Source organism: Kogia breviceps, chromosome 15 (genome assembly GCF_026419965.1).
Source record: "Kogia breviceps isolate mKogBre1 chromosome 15, mKogBre1 haplotype 1, whole genome shotgun sequence".
NCBI lineage: Eukaryota > Metazoa > Chordata > Mammalia > Artiodactyla > Physeteridae > Kogia > Kogia breviceps.
In genome coordinates, this window is record NC_081324.1 from 24,525,765 (window position 1) to 24,539,281 (window position 13,517).

The 13,517-nt window shown below is 46.9% G+C and overlaps 1 protein-coding gene across 21 annotated transcripts in view; it reads right to left on the bottom strand.

Moving 5' to 3' along the window:
* CTIF (cap binding complex dependent translation initiation factor) overlaps positions 1–13,517 on the bottom strand; it is a 308,749-nt gene that overhangs the window by 220,905 nt on the left and 74,327 nt on the right. For 12 of the 21 annotated variants that reach the window (XM_059040961.2, XM_059040966.2, XM_059040964.2 and 9 more), the window contains exon 3: positions 9,065–9,112. The exons of the other annotated variants lie outside the window; for them this stretch is intronic. In XM_059040961.2, the coding sequence (XP_058896944.1) occupies positions 9,065–9,112 (48 nt within the window). The remainder of the gene's footprint in view (positions 1–9,064; positions 9,113–13,517) is intronic. 21 annotated transcript variants of the gene reach the window in all.

Here is a 13,517-nt window from a genome sequence, read left to right on the forward strand (position 1 = left end):
AGGGGCCTCATGTGCTCCAAAGTGTGATGTGACAACTACCAGTGTAACAGTCCCCAAAGCCTGCCACATAGGGGGTCCCTGGGTCCTACTCTCCACCCACTGTATCACTCGCTGAGGGCAGCACTTGTCTTCTTCATTTTGACAAGCTTTCCAAGGGATGCACCAGAAGTTCGAGAGCCACTGAAATCCATGTAATCTCCCAGGCTTCACTTTGTCATCTATAAAATGGGGACAGCAAGGCTGGGTGACTCTGCAAGGTTGAAACGAAGGGACTTTGTAAGCTACACCAAATCTATATATAGATATAAAGTGGTAGTAAGAGTACAGCTCTTCCACGGTAATGTGCTATCTGTATACATGGTGGTGCTTTTATTATTGTGTTAAATGTTAGGTAGGCTCTCCAGCTCATGTTGAACATTGATCTTGACCTACACTGTCTGATTCAGAAAAAGCAGAGGAGCCCAGTCTCTCTCTGTTTGACACACTTGGTCAAAACTGTGAGTGAGTGTGGACGGCTCAAAGCCATCACCGTCCTGGATCTGTGAAACCTTGGCTAGACACACCCTCCCGACTGTGGGTCAAGGGCATGACCTTTGTATAGGAAAGACATTTTATTACAACGCTGATGATACAGGCTGGTACAAGTGTACTCTACAGCAGTGCTGGCCAACGAATAGGAACCACAGACATAATTTTAAATGCTCTAGTAGCCAGCTTTAAAGAAGAAAAAAGAAAAAGGTAAAATTAAACTTAATAATGCATTTTATTTATCTCAATATATGTTTATCTCAATAGGTAATTGATATAAAAATGATCAATGAGATATTTTACATACTTCTCTCCATACTAAGGTTTTGAAATCTGCTTAAAGCATGTCCATTTCAAGTACTCAAGAGCCACATGTGGCTAGTGGGTGCCCTATTGGACAGCAGAGCTCAGCCCAAAGGAATTGGCAAAGGCAAGGTACCAGTCCCAAGAGAGTGTGCCCTCAGAGCCACTCCTTGCCCATCCCTGCTCTGTACTGCAGAGGGGCTGAACCCTGCACACTCAGCTGGCTTCCAGCTGGGTTGGGCCAATGGGAGACAGGAAGAGAGAGAAGCCGTGGTGTTTCTCCCCCATCTCTCTATGCTTCAGGCAGCATTACCAACAATGACTGGGTCTCCTTCAAGGCTCCAGCCTCACCAGATAGGCCCTGTGTGCATGAACCCTAACGCGGGGCTCTGGCAATACCATCTCCTCCCTTTGTGCCTCAGGCCTAGAGGTGGTAATGGCTCCTTGTGGCTGTTTAGTTTCTCAGCTCTTACCCAGATAATAATCTGGGTAACCAACTCCCTGGGTTAAATTCCCTCTGTCTGGATATTTGTAGTCTCAAAGCATCTCTGCAAAGATATTTATTAAATTATAGGAGGAAAAAAAGGGAAAAATGAGAAATCTATCAGACAGCACCTTAAACCAAGTGATCAAGCATAATATCATCTGTAATAAAACATATTACCACAGTGGACTTCCCAGCGTAATGCCCTGAGAAGGGCCATGTCACTCCTGAGGTGTTCTTGCCAAAAAATGCACAACCTCAATATGATCATGAGAGAATATCAGGCAACCCAAAGGGATGAACTTTCCAAAAAATAAATGACCAACACTCTTCAAAAGTGTCAAGGCTGTAGGGATAAGAAAAGACTCTGGGAGTGTCACAGGTTGGAGGAGAATAAGAAAGCATGACAATTAGACGCAAATTTGAATCTTGGAACAGAAAAAGGACATTAGTAGATAAACTGGTGATATTCAAATAAAGTCTCATTGTACCAATGTTAATCTCTTAGTTCTGATCATTGTACTATGGTTATGTAAGATATTCATATTAGGGGAAAGGTACATGGGAACACCCTGTACTATTTTTGCATCCCTGCTATGAGTCAAAAGTAACTTCAAAATAAAAAGTAATGCAGGGACTTCCCTGGTGGTCCAGTGGTTAAGACTCCATGCTTCCACTGAAGGGGGCGTGGGTTGGATCCCTGGTCAGGGAACTAAGATTTTACACGCTGCGTGGCGCAGCCAGAAAAAAAAAAAAAAGTAATCCACATATGTATGTATGTTTATATATATATATATATTTGTAAACTATTTGAACTACTATAAAAACAATCCCTCTGCTTTCCTGCTTTCTATACTTGAGTGGCTTCTCCTTTCCTGGTTGAAGCCTGGCTGACAGTGGGGAGGATGGTCAAGGCACGCAGTGACCACTGGCCAGGAGAGAACTAGAGCCTGCACTTCTCGTCCCACCCCAGGAGAGCCTTGCAGAGAAAGGCTTCCTCCAGTGGGGCATCCCAAACACTTCAACCCCAGCTGCATACTGCTGACTTGACATCTCGCAGAGAGGTGACTTGAGGGTGGGCACACCTCCTCCTGGGGTCAGCGTGGTCCCCGCGTGGTCCCTGGCGGGGTGGGGATGGGGTGCAACACTGGCTGCTCCTGACAAGCGGGCACAGAGGGGCAGCCGGGGCTTTGTGCACAGCCACGTGCCACCTCAGCCCCCTGGCTAGGCTTTCCCAGAGCGATTCCAAGCTCCGATGAGACCGCTCTGCTTTGTCAAAGGTCATCCTTAACTTTACACTGGCCAACCTTCCTGAGCACCTTTGGTGTGGGACCTGCCACCGGCGCTCCCTTAACAGGAGGGGTGAGATGTCCAGGAACAGTCACGCGGGGAGGCGGAGGGCGAGGCTGAGAAGGGACAGTGTGCTCTCGGAGGGATTCCCTAGGGAAGGAAAGCAGGTGAGCCCTGATCCCTGGAGAAGAGTGAGTCCAAGTGTGGACATGGCAGGGGAACAGTGGCCAGCTCAGGGGTAGAGGGTAGCAAGCAGGACTCTCCCGCTAAGCGGTCAGAGACTCTTCCTGGGTGGAAAGAGTCCGAAGGCTTCTGTTAGGGGAGGGCGTCATCAGAGCTGTGTTAGAACAGGCTGAACTGGCCCGGAGTGTGGGTGTGGGGAACCCACCGGTTGGGAAGCTAGAGTCCAGCATCCAGGTTTCCACTGGGAGAGCAGGCAGAGACAGAAATGAAGAAGTGGCTCTGAGGGCATTATACGGTTAAGCTAGCAAGATAGTAAAGTCCACAGAAATCCCACCCCACAGACCCAGCCATGGCCCCCAGGGAAAGCTTTTGGGGGAGGGAGTGTGGTCCGGCTGGGTCCTGCTTTCCTGACCCCCGGGGAGGAATTAAATGTGAGTCACTGCAGTTCTCTCAGGAAGTTGTACCACTGGGCCCGTGTGGCGTCCAACCCCCCAGCCACATCCGCTCTCGCGGCTGCCTGACCCTACAAGCCCCTGGGAGCTCTCCCTTCCCTGTTCAAAGCTCCTCCCCGCTGCTGGGATTTTGCTGCCCACGCTGTCTTCTTTCTTCTTAGGCTGCAGCCACCACCACCTCCCTCCCCTTTGCCTTTTCTGAGCTACCGCCTAGAAAATTCTCCAGACACAGACCTTCTGGGAGCCGTCTTTATCTGTATGAGATGACTCCAGAACAAGAGAAGGGCCCCCTTGGGGAACACTCTTCTCGGCCCTGCCCCTATGCCTGGTTCAGCCAGGGCATTTCTCCTTTGAGGTGAAGGGTTTACAGCTGGGAGAAAGTTCTCTGCGGGGTAAGGTGGCCCCTCCTGAAAAGGTGGTTGAACACAAAGAGGCAGGAAAAGTGGGAAATCTGTATGTATGGGAACTACGAACATGGAATTCACAAGAGTGGTTTTGGGTCTTCACCATAACTGCTATAATTTATTTCTTAATTTAAAAAGATGAAACAAAGATGGCACAGGGTTAAGGTTTAATAAACGGAAGTACAGATGTTTAGTCTGTACTCAAAACAGATGCTTATTCTATTATTCTCTGCTTCTATCGGTACACTTTAAATACTTCATGCTAAAAGAATTAAAATCTTATTATCAGTCATTTGCACCCCAGGATGGACAGTATTTTTGGAGCAGACTTGATGGAGGACAGAGGAAGCCACTGAAAGCTGAGGGAGGAGGAGTGAAAAGGGAAAAGTCCCAGGCTGGGGGAGGCTGAAAGTGCTAAGGATAAACCGCCCCCTTGGGTGGTGTCTGAAGTCCCTGGGGCTCGCCCTTCCAGACATCAAAGTGTATCAAGGCCAGAGCCGAACCATCAGGCTGAATCAGCACAGGAGGAGAGGAAGAGATCAACTGATAAAACCAAATCCATAAACAAACAGATGTGCAAATGGCAACTTAGTATGTGATAAGGACAGTGTTTCACATCAGGGGAAAGGAGAGACCATCAGTAAACACAGGGACTGAGACAACCAGAGAGCCAGCGAGGAAAAAAATGACCCTAGAATCTGCCTCCCAGTACCATGGACAACACATTCCAAGGTGGTTAAAATCCAAGATACAAGTTTTAAACTCCATCAAAGTCTAAAATTTTGTGTGAAAAAAGAAATCACAAACACAATTAAAGACAAGTGAGAGCCCACTTGCAACATGTGTGTAACAAAGGACTCATCCCCAGAAAATATAAAGATTTCATTTGATTCAGGCACTATTCTAAGCCTGCTACTTACATTAACATTGACTCCACATGGAATTTGAGGTATAGCACGGTTAAGTAACTGAGCCAGGGTTACACAGCCAAAAAGTAACAGAATGAGTAAAGGGGATAAATAGGTATTAATTCAAAGACCCAGTCAAAATGTTGGAAACTCAATGTGATGTATGGTCTTGCATTAGATGTTGAACCTGAAATTTTTTATTGTAGTAAAATATACATAATTTGCCATTTTAAATATTTTTAAGTGTACAATTCAGTGGCGTGAAATACATTCGCACTGCTATGCAACCATCACCACCATCCAGCACTCCAGCTCCATCCGTCTCCAGCACTTTTTCATCCCAAACTGAAACTGTCCACCTCAAACACTAACTCCCCATCCCCCCTCCTCCAAACCCCCGATAACAACCATTCTGCTTTCATTCTCTGTGAATTTGACTCTTCTACATGTCTCATAGAAGTGAGATCATACAGTACTTGTCCTTTTGTGTCTGGTTTATTTCTCTTGGCATAAAGTCCTCAAGGTTCAGCCATGTTGTAGCACGTGACAGGATTTCCTTTATTTTAAGCCTCAATAATATTCCTCTATGTATGGACCCCATTTTGTCCATCCAATCATCCACCGATGGACACTGGGGTTGCTTCCACATTTTGGCTATTGTGAATAATGTCGCTATGAACGTGTTGTACAGGTATCAGCTCAAGCCCTTGCTTTCAGTTCTTTGGGGTATATACCCAGAAGTAGAATTGTTGGATCACAGAGTAATTCTACGTTTAATTTTTTGAAAAACCTAGAATTTTTTTTTAACTTTTGCTATAAAAGATATTATTGAGAAAACTGGTGAAATAAAAGATTAAATAGATTAATAGATTAATAGATTAAATAATAGTACTGTATCAATGTTTATTTCCTATACTGTAATTACAAGAGAATGTTCTTTTTATGGTGGAGTGATATTCCATTGTATATATGTGCTCCATCTTCTTTATCCATTCATCTGTCAATAACTGATTCACTTTGTTATAAAGCAGAAACTAACACACCATTGTAAAGCAATTATATTCCAATAAAGATGTTAAAAATAAATTAAAAAATAAAATAAAATACCATTTTTAAAAAAGAGAGAGAATGTCCTTGTTCTTAGGAAACACAGTGAAGTGTTTAGAGATAAAGGGAAAATCTCTCTATATACAGAATCTATTGATCAGTTGCTCTATCTATCTAGAGACGAGAGAAAGAATATAAATGTGGTAAGATATTAACACTGGAGAATCTGGGTGAAGGATATGCAGGAATTCTTTGTCCTATTATTATAATTTTTATGTACATCTGAAATTATTTCAAAGTGAAAAATTATTTAAAAAGCCATCTTATCCACGGCTTCTTAATCAAGGGGGTGCCAGGACCACCCAGGGAGGCGATTAGAAGGTCTAGTGGGAACCACTGCTCTCACCCAACGTCCTCTTTTCCCGGTGAAGGGCCTGAGAGGAGATGGGGACAGCCTAAAGATGGGAGCTTCTCAAAGTCAGGAGCTTGTTCGACTGCTTCCTCTGTGCTGGCACAAGGGCTTACTGACCAGGAGACGGGGAACAGGGGAGGCAGGAGCAGAGACAGGCTGGCAGTTCACCCTCTCCTCCACGGTGATACTCCGGGAAAACCTTGTGTGTGAAGGGGAGGGGATGCTGCCCAAAGGCTGAGATTTGAGAGAGGGAGAAAGCCTTCTTGCTCCGATCTTAAGGCAAACTAACTAACTAACTAACAAGAAACCCAAACAACTTTCCTGTTGTGGAGGCAGCTTAACCCAGTGATTAGGAGCCTGAGTTCTTGAAGTAGCGAATATGAGTTCATATTCCTGCTCTATCTCTTACTCTATCGCCTTGGGAAAGTCTCTTCCTCCCTCAGACTATTTCCCCCAAGCTGTAATAATGACAGAAACTGCCATAGCAGAGGTTAAGCGTATGGCACCTGGAGCAAGATCATCTGGGTCAAACCTCACACTGACCACATACTCACTGTGTGACCTTAGGTAGCATATTCAACCTCTCTGTGCCTCTGTTTCCTCCCATGTATGCTGGCAACAGTAACAGCATCTTCTTCATAGCATTGTTACGTAGAGTAAATGAGTTACATGGACACCCCTCTGTGTCCTTTGGTAGCTCCTCCTCATGGCCCCAACTTCTTAGAGCTCAATCTTTGACCCTCTTGTCTAAGCTCCCTCACTCCTTGGGCTTAAAATGCCACCCACATGCCATTTACAAATGTGAATCTCCAGGTCATTCCCCTCCTCTGAATGCCACTTTGTACATCTAACTGCTTGATCAACATCTCTGCTAAGACATCCAATACTATCTTAAACCTTTCACATCCAAAATCTAAACCCTTGACCTTTGCTCCCCCAATGCTGCTCTTCCAGGCTCTTCCATCTCATTTCTGGAAAGTCTGTCCTTCTATAGGCTCAGGCTATCGTCAAGGTCATTCATTAGAAAATCATGTTATCTGTGCCTTAAAGTATGAGAATCTGACCACTTCTCACCACCTCCACGGTGCCACACAGCTCCAATTCACCATCACCTCTGACCCTGAACAACCAAGGACTTCCTGGTCCCTCTGCTTCCTTTCCGCCCTGCCCCTTGCTATAGCCTAGTCTCCACACAGCACCCAGAGTGGTCCAATTTAACCAGTGATACCACGTCCCTCCTCTGCTCAAAACCTCCCGTCGTCTCACCGACGAGGCCCCACAGACCTGGCTCTTTGCTCCCCACCAGACTGACCCCAAAGCTGTTCCTCAAAGTGGGGTACACTCCCACACCAGAGCTGTGCCCTCAACATCCCCTCTGCCTGAAAGGCTGGTTCCTAAGTGGCCTCAACTCTCACCTTCTTCAAATCTTCGCTCGAAAGTCTTAAGTAAGCCTTTCAGACAGACCAGCACCCCACCCCTTCTGGCCTCCTTCATGTGTATCACCTTCTAACATCTATTTTCTTCTTTGTCTATCACCTGTCTTTCTCCAACTGCAAGTAAGAGCTAGGACAGGGATTATGGCCCATTCTCTTCATGACTTTATCCCAGAGCCTAGACCAGGGCCTGAATTAATCATTCTTAGCTCTAATTATATTTCACAATTTAGCCAACAGTAACTGGCAGGTTTAAAAAATTACCAAATAATGTGTAGGAAACCATGCTAAATAAACGAGCAAGCTAAAAGTGACATGTATGCTAGAAGCTCAACTCTTGAAAGGTATATTAAGAAAAAATAATACACAAAAATCACACTAGTTTTTATCATAAAATTATGGTGGGGACTTCCCGGGTGGTACAGTGGTTAAGAATCTGCCTGCCAATGCAGGGGACGTGGGCTCGAACCCTGGTCCGGGAAGATCCCACATGCCGTGGAGCAACTAAGCCCGTGTACCACAACTACTGAGCCTGTGCTCTAGAGCCCACGCACCACAACTATTGAGCCTGTGCACCTAAAGCCTGTGCTCCGCAACGAGAGAAGCCACAGCAGTGAGAAGCCCACGCACCATAACGAAGAGTAGCCCCCCCGCTCGCCGCAACTAGAGAGAAAGCCCGTGCACAGCAATGAAAACCCAATGCAGCCAAAAATAAATAAATAAAATTTTAAAAATAAATAAAGAGCTAAAAACATTAAAAAAAAGAAAAAGAAAAATTCTTCCTTTAAAAATCGTGGGCTTCTTTCTCTGTTTTCTGATTGTCTCTGTTTTGCCAATTGTTGCTTTAAAAGTAAAATAAAAATTTAACCTATTTTTAAAATGGCTGGTAATCAGATTAAAAAGTGCTCAACCTCACTAAAAATTGAGGACATGCAAATTAAAGTGACAAAAGACCATTTGTCCCAATACGCTGGTGGTCCTGTGAATATCGCAACAGGCGTTTTGGAGAGCAATATGGCAATAGCTATTAAGATTGATTCTACTTCTCAGCATCCACCTAAAGAAACAATTTTATATGTGCAGGATGAGGCATGTTCAGAAGTATTCACTGAAATAGCTTGTATTTCCAGGGGAAAATTTGGAAATCATCCAAATGCCTAGCGATAGGTAAATGGTTAAACAATGGGACATCCATACTATGGGCTATCGTGCAGCCATTAAACAGAACACAGCAGATGTACAAGCCTGGATGGAATCCCTAGGGCATACAGCGTGGGAAAAAGGTGAGTTACTGAACAATAATATTCACCAGCTATGATATATGATTTTGAAATAATATATTTCTGTAAGTCGTATTTTACACACACACACACACACACACACACACACACACACACACACACACATAAAAGCATTGAAAAGGTGAGGAAGTTAACTTATCATTCCAGTGGGAGATAGGGTAAGATAGTGGAATGAGGACATAACTAATCAGCATTTGAATTCTTATGTACCACGAGAATATATGCATACAGTACTTGTGTAATTAAAAATAATTTTTTTAAAAAAAAATGAGAAGAATGAGTCCCCACATTCACACCCCACAGGTCCCCTTAAACTCACTTCTTCTGTTAAGCCTTTCATAGGTGGTCCACCATTGATCGCTTCCTCCTATGAGCAAAGATGACAGGAAAAAAAGGATTCAAAGGACAGGAGGAAATGAGGGAATGAGATAAAAGAGGGATGAGAGAACAGTGAACAGGGAAGGCAGAATGTAAGGAAAAATGTGAAAAGAAAGAGAAGGAAAAAACATTGTGAGAAAGCGACATCATGCCAATCTGAATCCATCCTACATATCTGCATGGTCGCATCTCTCTGTAAGGTCTCTGTGCATGAGACACAACCCAGGACTTCCAAGTGCCTGAGAGCCTCAGAAAGAACTACAGGAAGTTCTCTTCACCCTCACCGGCTCTTCATCTGACTTGCGAACAACAATTTAGTGTAAAACACGCTTTCATTAAATGTATCCACTCTTTACAATGGCCCTACGTTCTATCCTTCCAAGGGAAGGCAGCTGGACATGGAGGGGTAGGAAGGCAGTCAGACAAGTCCCCCTGTGGCCGTGGTCGTCAACCTGAGCAGAACATCAGAGTCACGTGGGGGCTGATGAGATGCCAATGCCCAGGCCCCTCCCCATTACACTCAACTCTAGGGTGGGATCGGTCCAAGCTCCAGAGCAATTCCAACATGCAGCTAGAGTTGTGAACACTGCGCTAAAACTTGCTGATGATCCACAAAACCGTCCACTAACATCAGAAGTGCCAAACTACCCCACTTGTAACATCGCAATCTCTCCACAAAGGTTAATAATGGTCAAGGAGATTTGGAATCCTAATTCTCATTCCACAGGGGGGAAAATACACTAACTCCCCAACAGCCTGTACCGAGCATGGAACCAAAAGTAGGTGGGGAAGGGGTGGGCACCAGGGCTCAGCTCAGCCACCACCAAGCAGCGGGGTTTGGCCATTTTCCATCTCTGTGTCTCAGTCTTTTCTCCTGCAGAATAGCGCTATAATCCTCCTCCTCCCAAGGACAGAGTAAGGACAGCTCTCAGGATGTGCCTCTGGGGACTTGGAACCCACTGGAGGACAGGCACTTGTGAAATGTGTGGGTGGGGGTGGGGGTGCAATTTTAAATCGGTACCGAAACATGTTGGGAAACTTAGAACATACATTCTCTTGGTTACTCATGTAGGAAACAAAGGACACTTTTCTGTCTCTCTCTGTTTCTTCTCTCTCTCTCTCTCCCATCCATCCATCCATCCATCCATCCATTTTTCTTTCTAGTTATCGATGGGGGAGGGGTGGGGGAGAACAAAACTTTACAAACATCTTGAGGTATTTTCTTCCTGAGTGTCAACTGCCATCTCCCAGATCCTAAAAAATGACCTCACCCACTGAGAAGCAACATTCTTCTCCACTCCCTCAAGTTTTCTCAAGGTTTCCAAGATTCTTAACAATTTTTTTTCTCCCAGAAACATCAAAACACCACCACAGACAGGCAGCCCAGGACATTCTCTGAGGTTTTTTATTTTTGTCTTTGGCTTCCATTTAAAATTGTCATCAGATTAAATAAAAACAAGCAGAAGTGCTTTAGCAGAAAGATTTCCTGTAAAGCTGTGTCAATAGAGAGTGTATTTTTTTTAAAGAAGTGTGTTATAATAACACATCTAACCCTGGCCTTGCTTCGAGTTGCCACAGCTGCCCCCTCCCCTGGAGTCTGGACCCCAGCTGTATTTGGGTTGGTGGGAGCAGGATGGAAACATGTCCCCCTCGGCCACCTGCACACAGGCGGGTCCTGGGATCCTGCCAGGTGTTCGCATTCTCCCAGGGAACCTCAGGGAATGCAGAAAGCTTAAGGAATGCATCTAGATGGTACAAGTGTTTTCCACACTCTGCCTCAAGCCAACATCTGTTTAACAGCCCCCACCCAGATGTGGACATCCAAGCGTGGTTAGGTCCAACCAATCCCAGGAGCAGGAGCCGGGAGTGCAGGGCCCAGATTGAGGGCACTTCTCTATCTGCTCTACATCCTGAAAGCTCAGCTGTCCCCACAGGGGGCTCAGAGGCGCTGGGAGGGCCCCTCCTTCCAAAATTCTCCCTGATGGCTGCTCTGGGAACAGAAATCCTATCACTCACAAAGCATTCCTCTGGGGTGAAGCTTCACAGCTTCCTCGGACCCTCGTCCTGTAAGAGCCCATTTCACCTGAAGGAAATTTTGAGGGATGCCCTGCTGGAGGCCAGCAGAGTCCACTCAGTGGGGGAGGCAGGCAGCACAGGTCAGGCTAGCCCCACGCACCCATCCACAGGGCCCGAGCCGAGGCCAAGCCCTCTCACCTACTCAAGGCCATTGCTCCAGCAAGCGGCCCCTCTGCCCTGGACCTCTCTCATCAACGCACAGCTCATTGTTAATGCTCCCGTTGTGACCTCGCTTCCCCCAGAACCACATGCCTCTCCCCTTTACAGCGAAACTCCTGTAATACAGGGAGGACCTGCACTGTATTATCGTCCCATCTTAAACCCATCTCCTTGACCTTCACCCCCAACACTGGACCGTCACCCCTCCCGTCAGGGTCACCAACGGCCCCAGTGGCTCCTTTAGGTTATTCTCACTCCTCCTCCCAAACGCCATGCAGCAGTCAGCCCTCCCCTCACACCCTCGAAACACATCCTCCCCAGGGCTTCCGGCACCCAACTCTCACCTGGATTTCCTCCTGCCTCAATGCCAACCCCTCTTGGTCTCTTTTGCTGGTCCCCCTCACATCCCTGCTTTCTAAATGTAGGCAGACCCCAGGACTCAGCCCTCGTACATCTGGTCTACCTGACCCCACTGCCTCATTGAAGCATCTCCTCTGATCTCCCTCTTTCTCTCTCTGCTCCAGCCACACCGGCCTCCCTGCTGCCCCTGGAATAACTCTGCCAGTTCAGGCCTTTGCACGTGCTGTTCCCCCTGCCTGAACTGCCCCTTCCCCAGACATATGCAAGTTCACCTCTCCACCTCCTTCGGTGACATCTTCCTTGACATCCCATTTAAAATTGCAAACCCCTCCTGACCCTCATCACTCCCCACTCTATTTTCCTGATTTACTTTTCCCCATAGCAGTTGCCATCCACCACTGGGATAAGTTCCACGAGGGCTGAGCTTTTCACCTCTTTCACTCACTCCCAGGTACCCAGTCCTAGGACAGTGCTAGACACAGAGCAGGTGCTCAATACACACTTGTAGAATGAATACTGAACAGACTACAGGCTCACACTACCCGTGATTTTAGAACTTCAAGGATGCCAAGGAAAGCATCGATTTCTCTCTCAGGGCAGATCTTGCCTTCCCTACCCTCCAATGGGGATAAGGTGTGGACCAGCAAGGCTTCACAATTTCCCAGGTCCACTCCTGGTCCTGAGTTCCAGGAAAGCCACAGGTTCATTCTGGCTTCCTAAAAAGCTAGAGGGTCTGGATCTTCTGCCCACCCAGATAGCGAGCCAGCCAGTTGCACTTGGCTTTTCTCCAAAGCAGGGCACCCATGTCAACTTCTCTACTTGACAGGGGAGCCCCAGGCCTGAGGGGGACAAGTACAAGAGGTGGACACTGGGCCCCAGACCCTGAGCAGAAGAGACTCTCCTGAGCCTCTGGGTGCAGACAACACTCTGCTCCTCTGTAGTTTTGGAGCCTCTTATCACCTTTGACCTTCCAACATTCCTGAGGCAGCGGGATGATCCCCACTCACCAGATAAGAAAGCCAAGCCTCAGAGAAGTTGAGGGGTTTGCCTGGGGTCACACAGGCAGCTAGTAGCAAATTTGGAACCAACTCTTGAATAAATATCTACTGAGAATTTAACATGTTCAGCAAAGATGCATGTGACATGGTCACTTCCCTTAATGGTTCACATTCTACTCAAGACAACTCAAAACTTCCAAATCTCGACCCACAGTCTTTCAGCCGAGTTCACCTTCTACCCAAGATCAGGGCTGCCACAGACTGACCAGGAGCAGGGAGGCCAACCTGAGAGTCTGGTCTGAAGGCTTCATGAGTGTAACGAGGTCTGGCACACAGGGCCCTGGATGACTGTCTGAGAGACTCGATTCTTTGGCGCCAACAACTGCGTGTATTCGACATCAGAGGAAATATTCACAAGTGATAGACTTTTGATTGTGTGCCTTTTGGATAAGCTACAATCGCCAGATCTCTTTTAGAACATGAGCTTGTGAAGGACGGGGAGCAGTGCCTAGCACACAGCGGGGGCTCAGTAAACGAGTGTTCCGTGAACTGTGAGTCTGCCTGGGCCACAGCTGCTCAGCAGCTGCCCAGCAGGGTAGGACGGGGTAGAGGTGGGTCAGAGGGGCTGAGAGCACACAGCCAGGGGTTTCCTGCCTGGATCCCACGCTCTGCTGGGTGGGGCCATCCACACCTTGGCCACCCAGGGCCAGGCGATCAGACACTGCCTGGAATTAGGGTCCCTTACCCTTATTACCCCACTTCGAGCTGCCCAGGCCCTGTACCTGCCCAGGCCCTGCCCCC